Source organism: Halichoerus grypus, chromosome 1 (genome assembly GCF_964656455.1).
Source record: "Halichoerus grypus chromosome 1, mHalGry1.hap1.1, whole genome shotgun sequence".
In the NCBI taxonomy this organism is placed as follows: domain Eukaryota; kingdom Metazoa; phylum Chordata; class Mammalia; order Carnivora; family Phocidae; genus Halichoerus; species Halichoerus grypus.
This window is the reverse complement of record NC_135712.1, coordinates 142,374,357-142,400,138: the sequence shown is the minus strand read 5'-3', so window position 1 is coordinate 142,400,138 and position 25,782 is coordinate 142,374,357. Positions and strand designations below refer to the sequence as shown.

The window sequence follows — 25,782 nt, the reverse complement described above, 5'->3', positions numbered from 1 at the left end:
GAGTTTCTGCTTCCACAGGCTGGGGTGGGGCCCCAGATTCTGCGTTGCTGGAAATTTCTCAGGTGATGCTGCTGCTGCCACTCCAGGGACTGCGTGAAGAACCACCACTGTCGGTTGAAGGCAAATAATAACGTGGGTCCTGTAAGCCAGATTGGCTATGGGCCAGAATGAACCCTATCACTCCTGAAGCACCTCGTCCCGCCTGGTGACTGGGTTCCTAATCCACAGAGTGTAAGCTCCCTCTCCAGTCCCAGAAGATGGAGTCTGAGACCTTGGACCAGGGACACAGAGATGGACACAGAGGAAGCTGGGTTCCTGACCCTCGAGGGAAGAAAACTCACCTTCGGAAAAGATGATATAGTCATTGCACTCGTCAGAGCTACAGGAACACATAAAGAAAGTCTCGCCCAACACCTTTTTTTCCTTCATAATACACTTTGGAGAAGCAGCATCTTCGAGAACGATTCCATGGTAGGTGTCCTTGGGGTCATGGCAAAGCGTCTCTAGTGTTATGTTCTCATCATTCTTTCTCCTAGGGTGCAGAAGTTCATGGCAGGGGAGAGAAGAGAAAAAAGAGAATGGATGAATATGGCCCCCTGGACAGAAAAGCAATCTGGACCGTATTTCCTTCCCAAAGCTTTTTGAACAATGGCAGCTGGTTCCTGTTCTCCCACGTTAACAGGTTGTCCTCTAGTCTCCTGTGATTTTTCTACTCATTTCACTTTTTCCATTGCGTATTCTCAAAACCCATTTATGAGTGTAAACATGAAGCCTTTCCCTGGGGGCTGTCCAGCTGGAGAACCTTACGCTTTAAGTCTTAATTAAACCAAGAGACAGGAAGGCATGGTAAACCGAAGACTGCGAGGTCCTCAGGGTTAAACCTTCCATCCTGAACACCCTGCCAGGCTCACACCGCATCCCCGGTGTTATCTCACAGGAACAGGGTCACGTCTAGCTCAACTGTGCTCCAAGAGCATTCCTGGGAATGCCGTGGCCGTTCCTCGAGTCTGTTTGCTGGGCCCCAGAGGGCTCCGTGTGAGGGCGTATCCCTGTCGGCAGCCGGCTGTGCGGAAGGCACGGAACACACTTCCTAGATGAAGCATTGGCAGTTTCCCCGCCTCACAGAAAGGAACGGAAGGGGAAAAAATGAAAACACATGGGAAAGAACTGCAAGGTGTTCTTCATTTATAGTTCAGTGAAATATTTTACACTTTCATGAACCAATTACGTCTACATGTAGCACCCCTTCACTTCACGTGTCTGAAGCCTAACCCAGCTAAGGGCTCCGAGAAGCTCTCCCGTGGCATTTTATTGAGGCCCTAGAAAGTGCTCAGTGGGCTCTATGTGTACAGTACATTTAAAAATGACATGATTAATGCCCACTATTATAATTGCAAAAGCCAAAATAAAACTCTGGCATCCTTGGAAAAGTATATCATTCTCTGCCTCTTTTAATCTGCTTCTCTCATAAACGTGCCATCTTGGATGGTTCTGTCCAACACCAAGGTTGGGCTGACCTCTTTCCTCCCATCTCTGACCATTTCAGATGCAAAATACCTGTTGTCTTGAATAGTCCTCTCTCCATCTGGAGGGGGAGTCTAGGGAAGGGCTAATCTGGCCTGAATGGTGGTCAGTTTTGCGAACATAATCTTCCCTGGGAAGGATTCTGAGTGCCGGCAGTTGAGGGTCCATATGTGCCTGCATGCCTGTTCACGCTCACCAGCTGCTCCACTCCCCCCACCAAGCTCACTGCTTGCAGCAAACAAAATGGCAGGCAGGTTGGAGGCAAGAAGCAGCAAAAATACAGCCTTCAACCTGGAAAACAGGCAGGGCCATATCCACAGGGAAAGAGTAATTTTGATGGCACCACCACTAGGGACACGAAAGGATGATATGTCAACAAGGGGATAAGAAGAGCAGAAGTGAGGGCGCAGATGGAACAGTCCAACCAGGAATGGAATCAATGTGGCTGAGTTCCATGCAACCCAGAGCTGACTCCAGCAGAGCCATGTGTGCCCTTGTGAAGAGTTCAAGGGTTCTGGTTCTGGAACTAACACTCAAGTGGGCACAAAAGGAGCAAGTCCTTGCTAAGCAGGTCTCTACTGGTAAAGGAAGCACCACAGTTGGAATTCTTATTCTAGCGTGGCTAGCAGGGAAGGCGTGATCACACAACAAACTATGTATGTTTAAAAATCCATTTATCCTTAACCCCTTCTCTTCCTGGGAAGTCTTGGCAAAAATGGCAGCCATGAAACAAGAGCACCTTCCACCCTGTCCCCACAGTGGTGTGTGTGTGTGTGCGCATGCGTGTGTGTGCGTACGCACACGCCCAACAAGGGTTGTTTTCTGGTCTGGGTAACAAAATGAAGGCACGCTGAGTCTTCGGTGCCCCCAGGTAAAAGCATGATGTCTCTTCCTTGGGAAGCTTCTAGAGGCCAAGGAATGGAATGAAGAAGGAACTGAGTCCTGATGTAAAGCTACTCTATAACTATTGGGCAGCTCTTCCAGAGCCTCTTGCCTTCCACCCCCTTGTAGCTTAGAGGACTAAAATTGCAGAGAGGAAATTCAGTTAAGAGTACTTGAGCCTGGGGAAAGTCCTTAACTTCTTTCTCCACTCACTCCTGTAATAGTGCTCCCTGGCAAGCAGAGCTGACTTTGCAAAATATCTTTGGATACAGTTGAGCATAAGAAGGGAAAATACAATGAACCAAATACAGGCTTATCCTTTGTCTTGAAACATTTGCCCTGAGCCATTGAAGAGGTTTGTCACTATCCACTCACAAAAGAACCACGATAATAAAATTAATTTTGGTTCCACAAGATTTTTATCCTTGGAAAGAACTTACACATTTGACATGGTATGGGTGCATAACTGCCATCAGTTAAATGAACAAACAAATCAGCGAATGAATGAAAAGAAAGCTAAGACTCATAAAGGCACTGCAATGTATTACCAGGGTAGAGCCTTTCAGTTTCCACATCTGGCTGTTAGTTTGGGTTCCCTGGAAACAGACCTTAAGGCTGTGAGATTTCTGTGCAGAGAGTTTTCGGAGAGGCACCAGTAAGGGAAGCAGCACCCCGCACACAGTGGGGGTGGAGCCACGATACAGATCACAGCAACCGACTCATTGATCCCTTGGAAGCCGTGAAGCTAAGATGGCCGGTCAGAGCCATCCCGAAGGAGGCCAAGTGGCCAGGCATTTTGGACACTGGCATCAACCAGTCATGGGATGCTGGCTGCCTATGGAGAGGAGCAAACTTGAGGAGGAGCCAAGTGGGGGTGGGGGTGGGGGTAGTCCCCTGGAGGGACTCGGGGTGATCCCTCGGCAGCTACTGCTGCCAGTTGTTGAGGGGGGAGTGCCTCAGTGCTGAGGGGGATCAGCGAGGTGTACCACAGCACCTCTCACTTCCCTTTCTCCTTCCTGACATTCCACTCCACAGGAGTATTTGTCTCTGCCGAGACAGGTAAAAACAACATTCACTGCATTAACTCTTTATGGTGGGAACAGTGAGGAGACAGGGAGGTTTCCTCTTCCCTACATGCTCACATTTCCTGAGACAGCGAGTAACATAATGCTTCATTCCAGAGACTGGAATCCTAGAGAGACTTGATTCACATTCAATCGCTGGGGTTTGTACAGTGGGTCAAGAAAAAATGTCTTTATTAGATGAGCCTTTTTGGGGTAGCAGAAGTAAGCTCTCCTGCCACAGTGCATATACAAGTGAAGATGATCAGCAGAGAACAGAAGCAAAGAAGGAAGCGCTGAGGTCACCCAAACTGGTGTCTCAATCTTTCCTGCACTAGACTTGATGGGTGGTCCCCCAGCATCTCCTGAACTTTGACTCCTCAGAGGAGGAAGCCTGTTTTGCTGTTGGGAAACCACGATTGTGAAAATGTTTAAACTTATACTGAAGTCTGTCCCCTGGTAAATTTTATGGATCCTCTTTCTGCCCTTCAGGATTACACAGAACAAGTTTCTTATATTTTCCACTTGAGAGCCCGTCCAGTATCTCTTAACAGAACTCATCCATGTCTTCTCTCTACTGGACTTGCTGTGTCTGATTCCATCAGCCATTCCTCACATCGCCAACTTCCTAATCCTGCAATCATACTGACCCCTTTGCCTCTGGACACGATCTTTGTCAAAATCCCTTTTGCAAAGGCATTGCTCAGAACTGGACCTGAAGTTGGCAGGTACAACAAGGTATCACGACAGCTCTCTGCTGTTAACATTCTTTTAGTGCTTGCCAAACTAGTTCATCTGCAGTATGTATGGAAATTTGCAAGTTTCCAGATCTATTATTAAGTCTAACTATATGTGGTCAAAAGACTTATTCCCCCAACAAGGAGGGGGGAGATATTTGGGTTTATATTCTCATTTGCCAACTGGCCAGGAGACACATAGGTTACTTAAAAAAAAAAAATTGGCTGATAAATTCAAAACATCAGAATAAGTCTATAAATGTTATATTTCATTAATGAATTTATACATTTTTATAAAAGGGGGGCTCTTTTAATCTCTATTTTCCTTTTATCTCTTGCTCATACTCCCAATCTGTAACTATGAAGGAATCAAAGGATTTGTGAGCACCATGTATGTGTGTGTGTGTGTGTGTGTGTGTTAAGGTGGGGGGAATGAGAGGGACAGGGACAGGGAGGGAGGGAGAGAGAGAGAGAGAATATGAAGGGAATATGGAGGGAGGGGGAGAGAGAGAATATGGAGGGAATGTGATCTAAGAGAAATACGCAGTGTTGATCCAAGAAGATGTTGCATGTAGCCCGTGGTGCTGTGAGTGACCTGGCCAGGGCTTCTGAGTAAAGAATGGGTTGTTCTTCTGGTTCTCCAAAAAGCTTCCTTTTTTTTTTTTTTGACAGAAGCTTTCCTCTTCCAACAGCCCACCTTTCATCTCCTCTCCTTCCACAGAACAAGACGGAGATTGCCTCAGAAGAACAAAGCTCTTGGTGTCCCTCTGGGGTACCATGCAGGTGTCAATTAAAATGACAAGTGGCAAATGTCTCTCCTTCATACAGGGAAGGGGCCCCGGATTTATTGTAAATATTAACAGTCATCTTATATCCTGTCACATGCACATATATATAGATACACATGGGTGTGTATGTATCTGAGGAAGGACAGAATCTCTCTGGAAATTACATGTAATCATTTGAAAGAGAGATGGCCTGAAAGAAAGGAATGTGTGAGGGGGCATGGAGAGAGCCCTGACTCCACGTACCCCGGTGTGCCTCACTTACAAAAGGGGGGGAAAACGGAGATTTTCAAAGGCCACCTTACCAGACAGCCAGACAGACTTCATGTGGCTTCTCACAGATGGATGTAATGCTGCAGTTGCTCATGCAGGATTTCTGGTTGTCACAGGTGGAAGATCTCACATCGCAAAATTTACACAATTGCGGAAATTTGATGACACCATTGCTGTCAGTGACCATCATGTTATTATTAACTGGGGAGAGGAAAGAAAGACACATTAAATGAGTATCTCACTGCTAGGCAGCCTGCCAATGAATTCCTGATGATGTTATGCAATTTCAAATGAACCAAAATAATGCCTTCACATCAGATTAGAATTTCCTTCACGTAGGCAATTTGTAATGAAAACCATTGCAGGGGGGTATGGTTGGGGTGGGGGGGAGGAGGTTTGAGTAACTTCATGCTTTTGTCCTTGATTACTGTAAGGCACTCTATCTCCAAACACAATCGTTCAATCAAGAAACATAGATCTGATTGGTCCACTGCATAGTGCTGGGTGCTAGGAGCACAGAGAATGCTACCTTAAGGAAATTATCCTTTAGTTGAGTAGATAGACAAGGAAACAGATGAGGGTAGGGTAACCCAAAATAGAGAGAAGCACAGAGGATAAGGGATCCTGACAAGAGTCACCACCCAGATGGGCAGAGACAGGTCACAATGGAGCAGAGCTGTGCGGTGCACGAAAGGGTGTTGGCCAACTCAGAGGAGACACTGTAGGTGAGGCAGGACACTGCCCTCGTTCTCCTGACCTGCACAGGAAGAGCTCTAAGGGCCTTCTTTGCAAGAGACTGGTTCTAGGGGCGTCTAGGTGGCTCAGTCAGTTAAGCGTCTGCCTTCGGTTCAGGTCATGATCCCGGGGTCCTGGGATCAAGTCCCGCATCGGGCTCTCTGCTCAGCAGAGAGTCTGCTTCTCCCTCCCCTCTGTGCTCTCTCTCAAAAATAAATAAATAAAATCTTAAAAAAAAAAAGAAAGAAAGAGACTGGTTCTAATTGCTTTGAGGGAAATCTGGTAATTAAACAACACTGACTGTCTCCGAGACAGAATCCTAAACATTGGCAAGGCTCAGAGCACTGGAGTCCTGCAGGTGTGGAAAAGCTGAGTTCCACCTTGAGAGTCTGCTCTCCGCTGCCTCTCTGACTTCATCCCCCACCACCAACCCATATTTACTCCTTACTCATTACCTTTTAGGACACATGGGCCTCCCTGGAAGAAGCCAAGTTCCTTCCTCCTCAGAGCCTTTCACTTGCAATTCCCTTTGTCCCCTTTCTGGTAGCCAATTAATGTCACCTCTTCATCCTAAAGCAGCCCAAAGGTAACTGGCATAGGATTCTGTTTTATCTCCTGCACAACTATCTCACTCACTTACTTGTTTATAATCTATCCACCAGAATGCAAGCTCCTTGAGCTTTTGTCTGCCTTGTTTCCATACTGGGTCTCCAGTGTCAAGAAGAGGACCTGCTCCACAGAAGGTATCCAAAAGTATTTGCTGAATGAGTGAGTGAATAGTGAATACACAAGGACTGATTATAAGTTCACATTTGGCTCTTTATACCAAGTGGGAAACGATATAGAACCTCTTCACTCAGATGGGGAGGGTGGTGATTATAAATGCAATATTCATTCACAGTCATCTATAGCATATTATAAGGCAGACCATTCTTAGCAAAACACATGTTACATGTTGAGAGACCATTAAAAAAGGTGTAACAGCGCCTGCCCCATCTTCTTCCTCCAAGAGATCCATTTCTATTGGAAAAAGTGGAAATTAAAGGGTTGAGTTTAGGGATGCCTGGGTGGCTCAGCCGTTAAGCGTCTGCCTTCGGCTCACGTCATGATCCCAGCGTCCTGGGATGGAGCCCCATATCGGGCTCCCTGCTCAGCGGGGAGCCTACTTCTCCCTCTGCCTGCCGTTCCCCCTGCTCGTGCTCAGTCTCTCTCTCTCTCTCTCTCACAAAGAAATAAAATCTTAAAAAAAAAAAAAAGGGTTGAGTTTAGAGAGTCAAGTGAAGTAAGACAAGGTTACGAGGCATTTGGTCAACAAACATGAACTTAGAGACACTTTCAGGCTAGACTAAGAAAGATTACATGCCTAGACCACCTACAGCACTGGACCAGCCACTGGCTATTAGGCAGCTGGGAGGTGTGCTTCTCCCAGGGCTCTCCCTTGGAAAGGCCTAAAGAGAGCCTCCTCATCTCCTCCCTGTGTCAAATATGCTCCTGCCTAAAGCCAGACAAACAACTTCAACGCCCTCCTATGGTCTCTCCCTGTCCCATGAATTTTTGATTTCTGTCATCCACACTTTGCCACGAAACCCTCCTTGTCACTTGGGCATAGCACCTGTTTCCTGGGTCTCTAAAAATACAAACATATATAAATTTCAGATTTGCTTTCTTGTGGTAACATTAAATATAGAAGAAAAAAAAAAAACCATTCATCCCTCTCAGGCCTCAAGTTCATTTCAGGAAGTGTATTTTTAGGCAACAAACTATTTTGAAATTTGTCTCCCAGACCAACAGCTTTATGCTAAGCTAAAAATACAAGCCAAAATGCTTTCTGAACTTTGTGTTCAATTTGGGACTAACACGACAATGAATACATATATTTTTTCTACAATAGTTAGAGTTGGATCTATTTGTGAAGCAACTAATTTAACCCCTTAGATTTCCCTATAAGACGGGGTAAAACAACAAAAATCTGGGGAATGTTTTGTTTCTGTGAATTTTTTTTTATATAGAGTATGTTTCACACAAACAAACATGTATTTGCAGATTAGGAAGCTTTGTTGTTTTTAAATATAAAATCAAGCCTCCATGAAATGGAATTCAACCTTCTCACATTTTAGGATTTTAGCCTGTATTAGTAGTTACCAACTTTGAGGGCATGTTAGAATCAATCACCTAGGGAGGTTTAAAAAAATAATGAGGCCTGAGTCCCACTTCCATATACGCTGATTTAATTATTCTGGAAGGTGGCTTGAGCATCGAGGTTTTTCGAAGCTGCCCAGATATTCTAATGTGCATCCAAGGCAGAGAACCCTGACCTGGAATGAGTTGAAAACAACCTGACTAGCAGAAAACAAAAAAGCACCCCACCCCCACCACACACACACACACACACACACACACACACACACACACACACACACACCTCCTGTGACAATGAAGGACCAGCCCTTCAATAAATCTGGAAGGAGATTCCTTGTAAAAACCAGGGCCCGAAAGCTATGTGATGAACCCTTTTACACCTCAGATGGAAAGGAGTCCTTTGCTGGGCTGGCCAGTGCTTTTCTGACACGAGCTAAGAAGAGTGAGAAAAGCTAGAGGAGTCAGGAGTGAAAGGAGAGACGTGCCAACAGTGAGTCCGCTGTTGGAAGCCACAGGGGCGGCCACGGACGTGCTGACAAGTATAAGTGGTTTAGATCTAATGCCTACAAAACACAATCAACAGTGAAGACACAAAAGAGGGCCATCGAAAAAGAAAAGAAAACAAAAAACAATAGAGAAGGGCCACCAAGCTGCCCAGCTCTGGGGTGTCACTCAGACCACAGTCTGCGAACGAGGCCCCTGCAGACGTGCAGGTGTATGAGGCCTGCTGCCTACAGCAAGGCCCAGAAAGAGCAGACCTTTGCAATGAGCTCTGGGAAAATGGCCTCCACACCTGGAGGCTCAGGCCCGCAGGGGAGGGGACGGCTTACAATGGGAACACACACACCTAAGCACCTACTGCGTGTCAGTTAAAGTGAGTATGTTACCACATATCACGTCATAAGTACCCAGTAAGGAGGCCTCTTTTTTCTCTTTATTATCGTAAAAGCAACCATTGCGAAGGTGAACAGACTTTTTAGCTTGATCAGCTTCTTCTTCCTTTTTTTTTTTTTTTGCAAAATTTGAAAGCCTTTACCTAGGGCATATTCACTATAATCCCCCTCCCTCCCTTCCCTAGCCAGCCACTCCCTAGCTAATTGGCCTCAGGAGGCCCCCCACCTTGACAAAGCTGCCCTCAAGCTTTGTTGGAGGTCACCTAATTTGGACAAAAACTCTACGGAGTCATGCTGGGGAGAAGGGGCCGAGAGACATACGTACAAAGTTGTGCTCATCATTGCAGAAGGCTGACTTACAGACTCCCTGAAGACCTGTAAACCCCTACTGAAGAATCCAAGGACTAGCCCAGTGTCCTCCAGGGTCATGGAAAACACCCTAAGCAGTTCACCGCTAATCAGAGTGGGGTGCAGGGCTCCTGGGGGCAGGAAGGGCGGTGATGGCTATTCACTGTAGGCTCGGATTACATCTGTGCATTCCAGTCATCGGGAAAAGAAGTTACCATTGTGACCATGGGTATCAAACACCTTACGTTTAACAATGTTCATGAAGCCTAAGTCATGAAGAATAAATGGATATATGTGAACAGCCAGGGACAACGTTATTACCCTAAACAGCACAACAAAAGCCATCTAATTAACCCCAGAATAAACCCTAACCAACTTCAAAATCACTTCCAATTCAGGTTAAATTACTCTCCTGCATCTTTAATTAACATATTTTCATATTAAGGTAGTGTATTTTAGTGTCTCTAGGACCTCTGTGTGTAGCTGACAATCCTCCGGGAATTTTCTACCCATAACAGGCAAATTAGCTATTCAGAATGTCCCCCAGAAAGAGGTTTCAATAAGAGTGTCTCTCACCTAGAAAGTCATTCACTAAAGGAAGTAAGCATGGGCAGCTTCTTTCAGCATATGATGGGATCACATGGCACATCATATTTCACTTCTCTTCAAACAAACCCATGAGTAATATCAAGCCCTTCAGTCTAGGTCATGCTGCCTTCCTCATTTTAGGGCACATTTTCCCCAAACTCATTGCCTGAAGACACAAGTTCCAGGGTTTGTGAACATGAATTAAGTCAATGCTTAGCTGTGTCTATTTCTGGAAAAGTACTGTTGGCTTTGAAGTTCAGCGATGAGCAGCCTAATAAGGCTTAGGTTTACTCCAGATAAAGATAGGGAATTTTGGATATAAATCCTTAGTCCATATCTTTGGAACAGTGTCAACTATTAACTGAACTAGTAGGTAAAAATCTCAAGACTCTACAAATAATCTTAAACACTTTGCCAGGAAGGCATTCACATACCTTTGAATTCATGCATCTATCTACTCTTGTTTAGGGGTGTGTTTTGGGGGGGCACCTAAGAATTCATTTATTCTACAAACACCTGTGGCTGTCCTGCTTAGTGCTATATGTTTCAGAGCAGGACCAGGAAAACCAATACAACTACGAGCAGCAACTCAAAGAATAATCCATGGCAACTGGCAAACAGAACTCAGTATGCTTCTTAGCCGTGCTTCTCAGATGTTAAGAGGGACACAAAGCTTTTGGGAATACGTTTAACCCACAGGTGTGGGGTAGTGTATTGGCTCATGCAATAGGGGGGCTGGCAAGTCTGAAATTTATAGGGCAGGCCAGCAGGCTGCAAACTCAGGCAGGAATGAATGCGGCAGTGTTGAGACTGAAATTTCTTCTCCGGGAAACCTTTTCTGCTCCCAAGGCCTTCCAACTGATTGGAAGAGGCCCAGTCACATTACCGGAGGTAAACTCCTTTACTTAAAGTCAACTGATTGCAGTTGTTAATCATATTTGCAAAGGACCTTCACAGCAACGCCCAGGTTAATGTTTGATGGAAGAACGGGGACCCGTAACCTGGCCAAGTCCTCATTAAAGTGAGCATTACAGGTAGGAGCTGAGACCCGTCCCAGGTTATGCCCATGCTGCTGGTTCACACGTTGAGCAGGAAAGCGAGGGTGAACCCAGTTTTTGACTGGCCATTATTTCCCCTTTCTCCACTCATGCTGGATCCAGCAAAATTAAATACTATTCCTCACCTTTTTTACAAGCATGTCTCATCTTACAGTTCTTTCCATCTGCTTTTCTCTTGAGTCTGGCCTCTTAAACGATCACAGGCCCAGAGGCTCTGATCACCATATGGACCCAGAATTGAAAGACTTGTTCTCTGAAAGAAGGTTTTTAATTGCAGTTGGCATTTCAGAGTCAGACACTGAGGCAACCATCTGGCAGACAGCCGCCATGGTCTGTGATGCTGGCAACAAACACCCACGGCCCCCGAGACCAGGTGGGACAAGTGTATGGGCCCGTCACACACGTCCTCCCCTCCAGAACAAAGCTGCAAGTCAAGCAGCCTCAGAGGAGTCCATCCCTTCATGATCCCCCAGGAAAGAAAGACACTTCCAAGTGAATAAAATACTTCGGCCAATTACTATAAACAAACAAAAAACACCTCGTGATTAAGTCAAAGATATTTCAGGAATATTTTTTTCTTCTCCACGGCATACCTGGAGAGTCTAACACAATGCAATACCTTCTTTTTTAGTTTTAAAAGTGCTTGAACCCTCATTCTCTAAGTAATTACAAACATCTTGAGAGCAGGGGAGGTGGGCTTTCCTTCAAGTGATGGTTCCACATGGTCTCTGGGGCACCAGGATCAGTATGAAACCATCATATAGTCAACTTGGGGACCAGGGTATGGGGAGGAGAGAAATAGAGACAAGTGGCCTGAATACATCAATTCTTTCTTTTTTTTTCAGAATATTTTCATGCAAATGTTCTGTAATAATAATACTTTAAAAAAAAAAAGAATTTATTTATTTATTTGACAGAGAGACACAGTGAGAGGGCAGGGGGAGAGGGAGAGGGGGAAGCAGGCCCCCTGCGGAGCAGGGAGCCCGATGTGGGGCTCGATCCCAGGACCCTGGGATCATGACCTGAGCCGAAGGCAGACGTTTAACGACTGAACCACCCAGGCGCCCCTCTGTAATAATACTTTTTAAAAAACCTCCCAAGGATGACCTAATCAATACTCTAAAATCTCTTTGAAATGGCAGAAAAATCATTCCAGTCATTCCACACCGAAATTGCCTCCCACATGGTCAACAGTTAAGGACTTGTCAAGTGTCTGTAAGAGATTTAGAACACACCTCAGCTTGGTCCCCGCCCTCTTGTGGCTTACATTCTAGTTGGAGAAGCAGAACTATCGAACGTTACCTACTCGCCTTTAAATGCAAGCATGAGGTCAGGAAAGGAAAGAGAGCTGCTACAGCACATCCAGTTTCAAGGAGGAGTCTGTCCTTGAAGAATGGCTGGTTTTGAGAGGCAGGGGAAGGACAAAAAGGTACTCTGAGCTGAGAACATTGCTCAGATCGGGAGAGGCTGAGCAGAATGAGGGATGCAGACAACGTGGAGACGAGATCTCTGAAGACAGAGAATCATTCAACAAATATGCATCCTGCATTTTGCGTATGGGAAGGCTGAGGGGCACATGCATGCTCTGGTGTGTATGCTGTTCATACGCCTGGCTTGACCCAAATGAGATTTACAAAAGGCAAGGAGAGTTGAGAAGGCAGAGAAAAGGTCCCGGCAGAAGCGACAAGGGCCAAGAATGGAATCTCAGACTTTGTCCGCCTACTCTCATAATAGAAATATTCTACTCAAGAGATGAACTGAATAAACTCAAGGCCTGGTTTAAAAACTTAAATGTCAGGGGCTGGCAAATAAACTAATGAATCTGGACAGTTGTCAACCATCCTAATAAAACTTCACTGAAGCATAGGTAACTGAATGAATCAGAGAGGAGGGGTGTGTGTGTGCGTGTGTGTGTGTGTGTGTGTGTTTCCTCCCTCTTTGACTTGTTCAACTGAGGAATTTAGCTTTGAAGGTTTGTTTTCTTGTGTTCTTGTTTTTGATTTTTTAGCCTTTCTGGCTAAAATGAGTTGAATTGTTCACTATGGATTGCTTTAAGGAAACTGCATAAACAAACATAGAAATTTTTATTCACCAAACAAGTAAATTAAGGGATTAAAGCATGTTTCAAAGGGATTCATCCAATAGGGTACTTTAAATTGAAAACTTGACTGTGTCTTTAAAAGAGGATTTTTAAGATTTGATTTACAAGGAAATTTTTAAAAGCCATATATAGAATAAAACAAGCTGTAGCTGAATGGAAAAGTAATTGGCATTTTCTAGGGACAAACATAAAATAACTGAGCTGGGGTTTCGATTGCAAACTTCTCAATTGAACACTCCCCAGCCCCTAGAGCTCCAAATAGCTCCCAATGTGCACACTCTGTTTTCTTGCTTAGCCCTGAATTTCTTGGATCGTTGAGGATGAAGTGCAGTTTGAGTTCTCCCAACACTTGCCAAATTTGCTTGCTTTCTTTTTTTTTTGGGGGGGGGGATATATGTCCCAGAATCAGGTCACATATCAGGTGACAAAACCCAAACATTTAAAATGACTGTTGCAGATGGAAATATCTATCTTATTGCCAAAGGCAGTATTTCAGAATACCAGCATTTTTGCCATATTCAAAGAGCTGAAAAACTTTCAACTCTCGCATTCATCCTCCTTCATCTTTAATAGGATCTAGTAGAAAAACAGCCCTCAGAGAGCTGGGCAGGGGTGAGTAGTTGGCAACAAATACCACCGTCCACACTTGGCAATTTTAGTTTATCATTGAGAAAGCTGATTTTCACAGCGTGTTTATCTGGCAAATCCTAACTGTCGAGACTTTGAGATGAGCCGACACCAGGCGCATGCAGGGGCTGGGGCTGAGAAAAAGAGGAAACTGGTTGAAAAAATTAAGCCACATCAATGCAAATGAGATACTATACCAAGTGAAGGGGTACAATTTGGCCCTATTTCACATACTGTCAAAATATTAACTGTTCTTTTGCTGGGAAATGCTTGAAAGTTGGTACTTTATGTAAACTAATAGTAACCGAGAAAACAATTCTCCCTGAGTTGATACGACTTGAATGCTATATACTGTGGCAACAAGCAAAGGGACCCAGAGATTACTGCAAGTAAATATCATTAACTAACTCCTTGGTGACAGTCAAAACAGCATTGGTAAATAGCCTGATAGAGGTAAGATAATGAGCACACAATTTATGGAGTGCTATCGCATTCCAATTCAGCTCAAATAATTTGTTACCAGAAAAATCAGCCGACGTAAACCAACATGCATTACGTATCTGCTCTGTGAGCGGTCTCATATTAAACCGTGAGGGCAAGAGTGGATAGTATAAGACATAATCCTTTTTCCTCAAGATGCTTACGTTCTTGCAGGGAACCAAAAAAAAAAAAAAAAATGTACAAAAATGATTTTTATCTAAAGAACCTTGGAAATGGAAAGGCTCTTCATAAAGATGTGCTTTTTAATGAAGTTATTCATTTAAGATTTAAACAATACTTTATCTCGAAGTGCTGAGGCAGCCTAATGCCAAATTCCAAAACTAATAGAAAATCTGGGAAGGGATTTATTTTTTTAAAGGTAAAAACTATTAGAGAATCAGAAAAATAGGCACTCGAGATGAGCCATTTGCTTCAATGAAGCAAGGAATTTGGCCTGCATCAATTTCCTGTGAGATTGGGCTTTTCATTTAGAAATCTCTCTGTAGAGGCTTTCTCCCCTTCTCTTCAAAATGTGCTGCAGCGTCCTGGTGCATGCCTGGTGCCTGAGAGGTTTTTCAATTACAGTTGTATTAAGTATGTGAAAATACTGGTCGAAGCAGATGATTCCCCTATTCCCACTCCGGAAAAGGGTGGGAAATACCATAGCACTCAGGTGAAATACTTCTTCAAGGGGTGAGGTCCCAGATGCTTGGTTTCTGACCACAAAGTAACCTGGGAGTAGACCAGGCTGGGAGACAGGACTGCAGGAGCCACGTACAGCCCCCCGATGTGCTCTGTTTGGCCTAAACTCTTTTCTTTTGAAAATGTGATCCAAGTTTTAAAATGAGGATATTTCACATGAAAAGCCATATTTCCAACTCCAATTAAGAAACTAAAAAGATGTGGCAGCAGTGGGACTACAGGATCCCCTGATGACAGTCCTCAATCAGCTGGTAAGGGGCGGTGGGCCCTTGAGGTGGCACGAGGACTCCTATGTTTACACTCCCTGGTACTCCCTCGTGTCTCCTACCTAGCCCTGTCTGGCCCCTGTGGCCATCTGAATTTTCACCATAAATGATTTATTAACATGTCCACTCAATTCTTTCTTCCAGTATTGGAGGTTTACTTATTTTTTAAAAGATTTTATTTTGTATTTATTTGAGAGAGAGAGGTGGGGGTGAGAACACAAAGGAAGAGGGAGAAGCAGACTCCCCACTGAGCAGAGAGCCCGATGTGGGACTCGATCCCAGGACCCTGAGATCATGACCTGAGCCGAAGCAAAGAGTCAGACGCTTGGTATTGGAGGTTTAACTGGAATGCAAAAATTCACGTATAACTCTCTAATATGGATATTTTCCAATATGTATTTGATTCACTAATGTGGACACTCACTTATTTCAGTTCAAGGAGAAGGAAAATTTTCTACTTTAGAAATCAGATTTGCATGAGATAGTAATAATAATAATAATAATAGTTATTTCTACACCATTTATTGAATGCAGACCAAATGCCTAGTCCAATACCAAGTGTTGTGATGATTATTTCATTTGCTCATCATAAGCACCACGTGGTTTTGTCATCACCATTTTATGGATGGGGATATTAAGGGTCAAAGAGGTGAAATAACTATCCAAGGTCAATGAGAGACAGCTAATGAGAAACAAAGCCACGGGTCACAAGCAAACCCTCAGTGCTCCTGATAGTGGTGGTGTGATAGCCATCCCCATTGTAAAGGTTCCCGAGCAGAACTTTATGCTCCCTCCAGCAGAAAGCAAAGACACTGAGTGTGGCCAGAAGAAGTTGGGGAGGGGGCAGGTAGGGGCAAGGGAGCAGTACATTTCTTAGAAAAAGCTTTGGTTCTTTGTAATTACTTCACTTATTTTGGGAGACATATATAACGCAGGCAGCTTGGTGAAGTCCAACGGTTTTAGAGTCAAAGACTTCAGAGTTCAGGTTCTGCCATTAATCAGAGCCGTGGGACCCAAGGCAAGCCACCTGACTTCTTAGAACCCCCATTTCTTGATCTATGAAATGGTACTTTCTAGGGTCAGGATGAAGAGAAAGCATGCTTGAACTACATGTGAAAATCATCTGGACGATAAAAAGTGCCACACAAGCACTCTGGTTAGAAAAGTAACACGGCATGCAACACTCTCTCACAAAAGAAAATTACAGGAAAAGCATGACAAGATAATTAAGAGTTTGGTAAATCTATTCCTACTCATCAACAGAATGCAGCAGTTTGATGACTTCTACAAAAGATTTCAGAAAATTTGAGTGAATAGACAAACTGAAATATAGTAACTTTTTGTTACCGCCATGGTCCAAAGCTTTCAAAGAGATATAACGGAATCAACCCCTGTTATAATCAAGCTCCCAAGAGTGCTCAGGATCTTTAAACACCCTTCTAGAGCCAAATCATCTGGTTTTAAAATATTGTTCATAACCAGCTTAGGTCTGGCAAGTAGGTAGTAACTTGAGGATCGAGTTCGATTTTCGAATCCTCTGCTGACTCTTGCACAGCGTTCACCAGGGACAGCTGATCCGCCTTGGCTTTGAGGCTCTTCGTGTGTTATTTGGCAAAATGCTAATAAAATTAGTGAGTTTGACATGCAGAGATGGGAAGGCACCGAGGCGCCTGAAGATTACGGAATTCTAAAATGTTGAAATGAAGTTATGTTTGGCCTTCTTTCTCATGGAAATAAAACCAGTACAATTTGATTCACAGCTGATGAGAAAATCGGAGAAGAATATAAGCGACAATTGGACTAGATTTTTAAGTATCTAGTTAAGAAGTGTTCTGTGCCATTCAGATATATGGAAATCAATATTCCTTAATCTCTTCTTCGTGAAGCCATTTACTCATGTAAAAATTAATTATGTGATACTGCTATACAATTCCCACTGGAGGAGAATTCACGCTGGGAGTAGAAGCAGCCTGCAGCAGAGAAGGCTCTGGACAAACTGTGAGCTGGCTTTGAGTTCTCTGGGAAGCTACTCAACCACTCTCTGTGCGCATCCTTTGACCAGTCAAATAGGTGGCTGAATATGACGATCTTCAAGTCTCTTTCGTTTTGGAAAATACTCACAATTCAACCCCCAAAAGTCAAGAGAGCTGAATCATTCAAACATGCCCCAGCTTTGACCTGGCAGCTCTGGTTAAATACAATGAGATGCTATGTTTCAGCTTATAAGAAAAATGGCTTCAGGACTATCAAGCAGTGTGATTTAAGTTTTGTTTTCTCTGCTCGTTGAGAAACCCACTCTTTGCAACTTTGGGAGGTCCACATCCCCTGTTAACACTTGGGCTTAAACCTGATCACTGCAGCTGATCCATGTTACAAGAAAAAACATTCGTGCATCCAGAGGTTGGAAGGAAGGAAAATTATGTCAGATGACAAAGGATCACTTTCCATTCAGCCCTTATAGGCATTTCCTCTAATTTTATGGGGGATGTGGAGGAAATTCTGGTTTAGAGCACAGACATTCACTCTAGCAGTTTAAAAAAACAACCTCCAGCATTAGAAACATCTCTGTTTATTCTGAATCCATTTCTGGGCTCAGCTTGAATGATAAGTAATAATAACATGTATGATTGTATAAAAACATCCTATTACTTGATCTATACCTTGATTACGTCTGACAAATGGCTATGGAAGATTAGCGTTATTGCTTCCATTTTACAGAAGAGGGAAGTGTTTAAAGTAACATGCTGAGGTGGGCCGACATGTAAGCTTCATGAAGTCAGGGACCATCATCTGTCTTGGTCCAAGGTGGATAGCCTCGGCCCAGGGTCTGTCACAAAACAGGGGCTCAGTAAATGTTAAATTAAAAGCCAAAAATTCCAAATCAAGCTCCTTCTACTCTGCCATCTATTTAAGGCTGATTTTCCCAAAAGTAAAAATTAAGGCAAAGAAATACAGTTTTAAGGACATGAAAGTAAAAACCACTCCTGGTATAGTTTTAGCATTATATTAAAACTGCGATCCACTTCTAAAAGAATTTGGGGAGACTAGCAAGCAGCCAAACTACCCTGGCCTAGTTGGCATAAGAAAACTAAAAGGCACATTCAGATTCACTTTGGTTTCTAAGATAACACCAAATACTTTGAAACCTCCCCTTCGTGTTTTTCAAGCAGAGGAAGTGAAATAAAAAAGAAACACGTTTTAAGCATTGTGAAGCCTTCAAGAAGGGACAACAAAGGGTAGGAAATTTGAAATGAAATCTGAGAATCTGCCCTTAACCTGGGCAACTTTGCTTGTTTTCTCACAGTGCAGTTGGATGAGAAAGTGTAAAGCAGCTTTATGCCTTTCCTGGGCATTACTCATCGCTGTCATGACCTTAATGTTATTTGCAGTAAACAGCAGAAAGGGGTCTCATAAGGTAAAGGAGCCGCGATTTGTGTGATGCTCTCCGCCACTGAGGAAAAAGTCAACCGCCCTCCACGCCCGCCATAACAATCCCCCTGAAGTTGGTGAGAAGAGGAAATTTACATGAGGATGTTGCTTTCATTGTCAACAAGCTGTGGAGGAGTCAAGAAAGACTCCAGCAGTCATTTCAATACAGAAAATGAGAGCCACGCCCACAGCTCTGGAGCTGCCTTGTTCTTGCCACTGAGTACTGGAATGCAGGGGGCTCCTTCCATCAGTGTGAAGAGCCGTATTTCCATACGAAAATAACATTCATTACTAGGGCTAAGCGTGGAATAAGTAACTCAAACTTCGAAATGTTTTGAATTGTCATTGGGAGGTCAAATGACAATACCTTCTAGTTCTTCAGGAGACTTCTTGTACAAACTCTCGTGGGCAGCGAACTTCTGCCCCTTGGATTTGCCCCCCAATCAAATAATCTGATTCATTCAACCTCCCTAGTGCTGGAAACTGCCTAGTGCTAGAATGAGAGCTGAGACGTGTTAAAATGCTGCATGGCCCTAGAGGTGACCGAGAAAGCACATTTGGACTACATTGCACAGTCTCTCATCCATCTTAATCTAACCTTTTTACCAACACCAATGGGATTGCGGACTGGCTCCATATCTTGAGGAGTCCAATGTAAAAATGTGTATCTACAAATGTAAAAAAAAAAATGCAGGGCGCCTGGGTGGCTCACTTGGTTAAGCAACTGCCTTCGGCTCAGGTCATGATCCTGGAGTCCCTGGATCAAGTCCCGCATCGGGCTCCCTGTTCGGCAGGGAGTCTGCTTCTCCCTCTGACCCTCCCCCCTCTCATGTGCTCTCTCTCATTCTCTCTCTCTCTCTCAAATAAATAAATAAAATCTTTAAAAAAAAAAAATGTAAAGATGAGAGACCATGGGGATGCTGAGAGGGTGTGAAGAGGTAACAAGCACACTCTAGTTTTAGGACATCTGGACTTGCTATTCCTCCAACTAGAACATTCTTACCCCAGATAGATGCCTTCTTCAGAGAGGAATATGACAACCCTTTCTAAAATTACACTCCTCATCAGTCTCTGCCCCTCACCCTGCACTTACCATCCCCAACATATTAGTAGAATCCTATTTGCTAGCTTGCGTATAATGGATTTTGTTTAGCTCACTGCTGTACCCTAAAATCTTCAACATTGCCTGACACGTGGTAGTTGGTACACAATGAACACTTGTTTCCAGTTTTCCATTTCCCTCTGTCCTGCGACGTCAAGTTTCATATCCCTTCCTTAGGTTCCTAGAGAAAACTTCTACCTTTCTGACAAATTCCTCTTATTTGAAAAAAAAAAAAAAATAATGCATATTTGCAGTTGTTGGACAAGGAATAAAGATATGCTCACAGAGGAAATAGGACAATAGAAAAAAAAAAAAGACATGTTGAACCCAAGTGTGGAGAGTGTGAATAGTCTGTGCATCTAACAAAATAAAAATAAAAAGCTCAAGTTTCCATTAATCAAAATTAGAAGTATAAAGAAGTCAGTTCAGAAGTGAAAAGAGTTTCTTTCCTGGGAAGAACTGGTTCATGAAGGTAGAAGACCATGGGGAGGGGCACTTAGGTGGCTCAGTCAGTTAAGCATCTGCCTTCGGCTCAGGTCATGATCCCAGATTTCTGGGATTGAGTCCTGCATCACGGGCTCTCTGCTCAGTGGGGAATCTGCTTCTTCCCCTCCCTCTGCCCCCTCCCTGTTCATACTCTCTCTCTCTCTCTCTCTCACTCTCTCTCAAATAAATAAAATCTTAAAAAAAAGAAGAAGAAGAAGACCACAAGGCACTCAAGAGAAGATGCTTCTGTCAAGGCACACTGTCATTGTTCTGAAGCCAAGGGTCTGGTGCTGCACTGTGTAATATGTAATATGTGTAATATGGTAGCCAGGAATACACAAGGATTTCTACATTTAAATTTAAATAACTAAATTCATAAACATAAATAACTAAAGTAAAATAAAATCACATATTCCGTTTCAAGTAGCACTAGCCATTTTCAAGTGCTTAGCAGCTATGTGTCACCAGAAGAGATTTAGAACATTTTCATCACAGTAGAATGTTCTATTGGACAACACTGATCTGAAGAAATCCTGCAAGACCTGGGCTCCTCAGCTTCCAGGGAGCTCTGACATCAGAAGCTACAAGGGACCCGGAAGGAGAAATAGGGCAGAGCCAGAAAAGAAGTACCACGGGGAAGAGACTTGCCTGCTGGCTTGGATGGCCTTTGTAATTAATGTTTTATCCTGACTTCTTAAGGGATGCGTTAATGTAGGAAATGATTGGCTATCTGTTTTATTTATTGCTGAGGTAAGGACAGAAGACAATTAGGGACTAGGACTAGAGTTCCCCAGTAAACCCATAAACCATGAGTGGCAGCAACAGAAGGTTCCAGAAGTGAGAAAAATGGACCAACAAGCAACAAGCTGAAACTTGTGGGGGCTCAAGTCAGCTGGCACAACCTCTCAAAATGCAAATCCCTGTGCCTAAGATAAAAGACTGTTTAAAAAAATAAAAAAAGTGAGGCTCATCTGACTCTTAGGTTATCAAGTAATTCTTATTAAGCCCCATTTCAATGGCTGAAACATAATGCAGAGCCGAGGCACACAGATTAAGTTTCCAGTCAAAGCCTACATAAGCCTAAAGCAAGGAAATTAACATTTCAGAAAAAAATACTGGCTTCTTTTCCAAGGTTTTCTGGAGGGTTTAAGTCACGGCATGTCAAGTAAGGGTGAGTTTCTAGAAGAACACAGTAGAGAGATGACCGATGGGGGAGAGAATTTATTCACAGGGGAAAATCCCAAAGCCCTCAGGGAAAGCCACTTCGCTAGACTCTTCTGAGGGAAGCCAAATCTAATTAAAAGCATTCCTCCAGGGCAAGTTTTCTCCTTGGAGACTTCTACCTGCCTGTGTAACTTCTCTTTTTATCCAATATTTCCAGGAGAAGTTTAAATGGTTTATAATCCCTACTGCTCCATGGGCATCGAATTTAATCATATTTTTTTTTTCTTGCAAGACAATACTATTTTTACAGCCCTTTTAAGATTAAAACTAAAAACACAGATCATAAAAGAGGCCTGGCTGGATCCTCCCAGAACAAAGTATTATAATTAAAGTGTACTACTAAAGAGTATTTTCATAAACATTAGAATATCATGTGTCCAGACAGAAACAGCCTATAATTCCCAAGTACATGGATGGAAAGATATAAATCATGTAATCGGTCCCACTATGACTATAGATGCTAAGAAATTACCTGACTGTGTTCCTTCAGAGGACTTGAAGAGGAGGATTTTAAGGATTTCTGGGCTATTGGCATCGTTCTCCACTCTAGTAAATTCTTTGCAATGGTTTATATATGTTGTCCAATCAGCCCAACCTCCCTAGTCTCAAGCCCACTAAAACGGCATTAGATATAATAAAAGTATTCCATTGAGGCTCTACCCAACTGAAACTCTAAATTCTTCAGATTTCTAAAAGTATGAAGCATATGTTGGAGATACTTGGGGTGTGAACATGTCAGGAAAACGTCTACGAGTGAGGCCCCGGCAAAAGAAAGCACCCCTTTGGAATTAATGAATTTGTGCCCTCGTTTGGTTTGTTCACACCTCATTCCAGAGGAGTCAGCAGACGACTTTGTATGGAGTGAGATCTACACAGAACCTAAAGAGAATGTGGAAATATTAGACGTTCTGGGACACTTCCCCATGTATCTTCTGAGGGATAATGAAGGAACTGTTGTTTTAAATATCATGAGGTGCTGCTGGGGGACCGCTAACCCTCACGTGGGATGAGAAGCAAGAAGGGCCCAGATGCAGGCCAGGTGCATAGGCAGGATGGGATGGACGCCCCTGCCCTCCGATAACTGCAGAGGGCAGGCACTGGGGGCAAAGAAGAAAGGCGTTCACAGTCTTCACATCACAAACTCCCGGCCTTGTGATGGCTCTATTACGCCATGTCCCTACTTATAATATGCCAGTGACTCAGAGAATTAAGCCCACACAACATGGCCTGGTATTTAAGGCCCCCATAGTCTGATTATCCTTCTGCCAAACAACCCCTTGCCAGAAACTCTATGGTATGTTAACTCCTTCTGCCTTCCTCACCCCCAGTATTTCCACCTGCCCACAAGATCTCCCATCCCCAGGGTGGTCTGCCCAGGCCTCAGAAAGAGTTCAGTGCCTCTGCCAGCAGCTGTAGGGGGTCACTGGGACTGGAGAGGGACCCAGAGAATGGCTTCCCAAGGACACTGGGTGTCTGCCACCTTCCATAAGGAGAGGCCCAAGACAGAGAGTGTGCTGACTGCCCACATCGGCTGTGGCTTAGGAGAGCTGGACACCTCCTCTGTGTGGCTGGTGGGCGTGCATCCCAAGCAGGCTTCTCCCCACTGCGCCTCAGTTTCCCTGAAGCAAGTGCAGAAACACAACTGCTGATGAGTGGACAATGAATGGTACCATGGAGGGGTGCCCAGCCCTTCCGAGCCAGGTCAACTGTTGGCTCCTTTGGAAAGTTACCCACCTGCAACGCACCCTACAGTGCTCCAGATCCTCTGGCCTTGATTTTCAAGCACCTGTACTGTGAGACAGGCTTTAGATGAGTATTTACCCCCACAGTGCTGGTGAGTTTCCAGAAGGAAAGGGATTTTGATTCTCCCATAACTGTGTAACAAAGTCTTACTCTTATTTGTTATACTGGATTTAGAGTCAGAGGATGGGACGTTTTGACCCTAATCAATGGTACTGTTTTGCTGTGGGACATTAAGTGAATACCCTGATTTCTCTGTTCAAATCCTCCATGCCAGGAATCAGCGTTTCTCAACCTGGGTTCCACAACAGAATCGTCTGGGGATCTTTTCAAACAATATTGATGCCAGGGCCTTACACCAGGGTGAATGAATCAGAACTCTGGGGGTTTGGCTCAGGCACTGGATTATTTTAAAAGCTCCCCAGATGATTCTTACGTGAAGCCAGAGTAGGAAAAAAAATAAATACAGTCCAGGAAAAGATTTATTTTGTATGGAGCAAAGAACTAAACAGGAACAAGGGGGCAGTCCTACAAACCATGTTCCCCAGCTTGGCCTGGCTGCTAGGAAAGTCTCAAACTGCATTATAACAGAACGTTTTTATCAATGTGTACAGGTAGGGTCAAGTCCAACCCAAGTGATTTTTTCTTTCTTCTTTATTTCTTTCTTTCTCCTTTCTTTCTTTCTTTCTTTCTTTCTTTCTTTCTTTCTTTCTTTCTTTCTTTCTTTCTTTCTTTCTTTCTTTCTTTCTCTCTCTCTCTCTCTCTCTCTCTTTCTTTCTTTCTTTCTTTCTTTCTTTCTTTCTCTCTCTCTCTCTCTCTCTCTCTTTCTTTCTTTCTTTCTTTCTTTCTTTCTTTCTTTTAAGATTTTCTTTATTTATTTGAGAGAAAGAGAGAGAGCATAAGCATGGGGAAGGGCAGAGGGAGAGGGAGAAGTAGACTCCCACTGAGGAAGGAACCTGATGTGGGACTCCATCCCAGGACCCTGGGATCATGACCTGAGGGAAGGCAGACACTTAACCGACTGAGCCACCCTGGTGCTCTCCAGGTGATTTTCTTATGTGACTCAAACTCTGATAATGTTTTGGGATGAGGCAGAGATCATCAACATAATTGGTGCCAATGCATTAGGTTGCTATTATACAAATTCTCCCTGGAAGGTCATTTTTAGATTAATTTTTTAGTAAGAGTTTTACAAATTCCTATCTTTTTAAAGGGTGGAAATCCTTTGCCAATCGCCAAGGGCACAATGAGTTTGAAGGAGGATCGGTCTGAAGACCTGAGGAGCAGGTTTCCTGAGAAAGCTGAATTTTTAAAGGACTTTGATCCCACATGGCAAAAATGAATAATGACTTCAAAAAAGTCCGACGTAAGAAAGTGTATCTCCCTTTAGATAAACTACCAAGGAAATTAATAAGATAAATAGTTCCTTAGATCAGATTTAACAGTTGTGGAGAAGCTTTTCCTTCAGAAAATCATGAAGCTAAATAGATATAACACAAAAAAATAACTTTTAAGTCAATATCGTCCTACAATTTAATTTCCCTTCCTAGTCTCGGATTTTTTTTTTTCTATCTTATTCCATTTAACAGATATATATTGAGCACCACCTATGTACCAGATCTGAAGAGGGACCATCTCTGAAATGTTCAAAATTTGAGTATTTTTCTAAGTATAATTACATATGCCTTAACAGGAAACAGTATGTACAAATTACCATTTTTTAAAGGATTATATAAAAGGTAGTCTTCTAGAAGATTTACTATGGCATCCTTTTTAAACAAGAAGTACATAAAAAGGTAACACTGCAACCTATTCTAATTTGAAGATCTCTCCACTTCTCATATAAACTCATGAACCCAGTCATTCCTTAAAGACGCTGATCTCTTCTAGGAAATTTTCACAGAGGCGGAAGGATCAGAATAATCCTTAGTTCCGAGTCCACTGGAAAAATCATCCTGATGAATAATGGTGGAAAAGAAGAGAAAGAAGTCCATACTATATAATGTGGGAGCTCATTTAACATGTTTCCTTAACCAAAGTGGAGTAAACAACATCATGACTCAACTTCTCTTTTTATGTTGTGGGGGAAATGACATTTTATAGAGCAAATTGCAGGCAAGCAGGAGTTATCAGTTAGCTTTGTGTAGCTGGCAAACAGAACGCAGTTTCTGCTAATCAAGGTGATTCTTTACCACAGCCTTTGAAAATGTCAGTCAAGTAAGTAGGCTTTGCTACTCCTCAAGATACAAGTTCTTTTATATAAAAGTAATTTAAATAAATACTAGATGCCTGTGTTTCTTGTGTTCTGCCAGTCAAAACAATCTTGTTCTTCTCTGTATCTGTATTCAAACATTCATCTTTGGAAAGTTCTGGGAAAGGAAGCCAAAGACAACACTTGACCTCTAGGCCTATATGGTGAAGACACACCCTTCTTGTGTAAAGACATCCATCTCCCTGATTATGTGAAGGAACTTGAAGCTCTGGCAAAGAGGAAAACGACAGGACTGTGGCAACTGCCACAGTCTTTTATAAATGGCCACCTGTGTCTATTGGCAGGAGTGACATAACCCTCAAGAAGGCCGACTGCATAGTGTTTAAAAGA

At 43.4% G+C, this 25,782-nt stretch overlaps 1 protein-coding gene across 1 annotated transcript in view; it reads right to left on the bottom strand.

The window, feature by feature from the left end:
• Positions 1-25,782, bottom strand: part of TGFBR2 (transforming growth factor beta receptor 2) — an 88,760-nt gene that overhangs the window by 47,455 nt on the left and 15,523 nt on the right. The window contains exons 2-3 of the mRNA XM_036084206.2: positions 5,295-5,463; positions 342-532 (exon numbers count right to left, since the gene is read on the bottom strand). Coding sequence (XP_035940099.1) covers positions 342-532; positions 5,295-5,463 — 360 coding nt within the window. The remainder of the gene's footprint in view (positions 1-341; positions 533-5,294; positions 5,464-25,782) is intronic.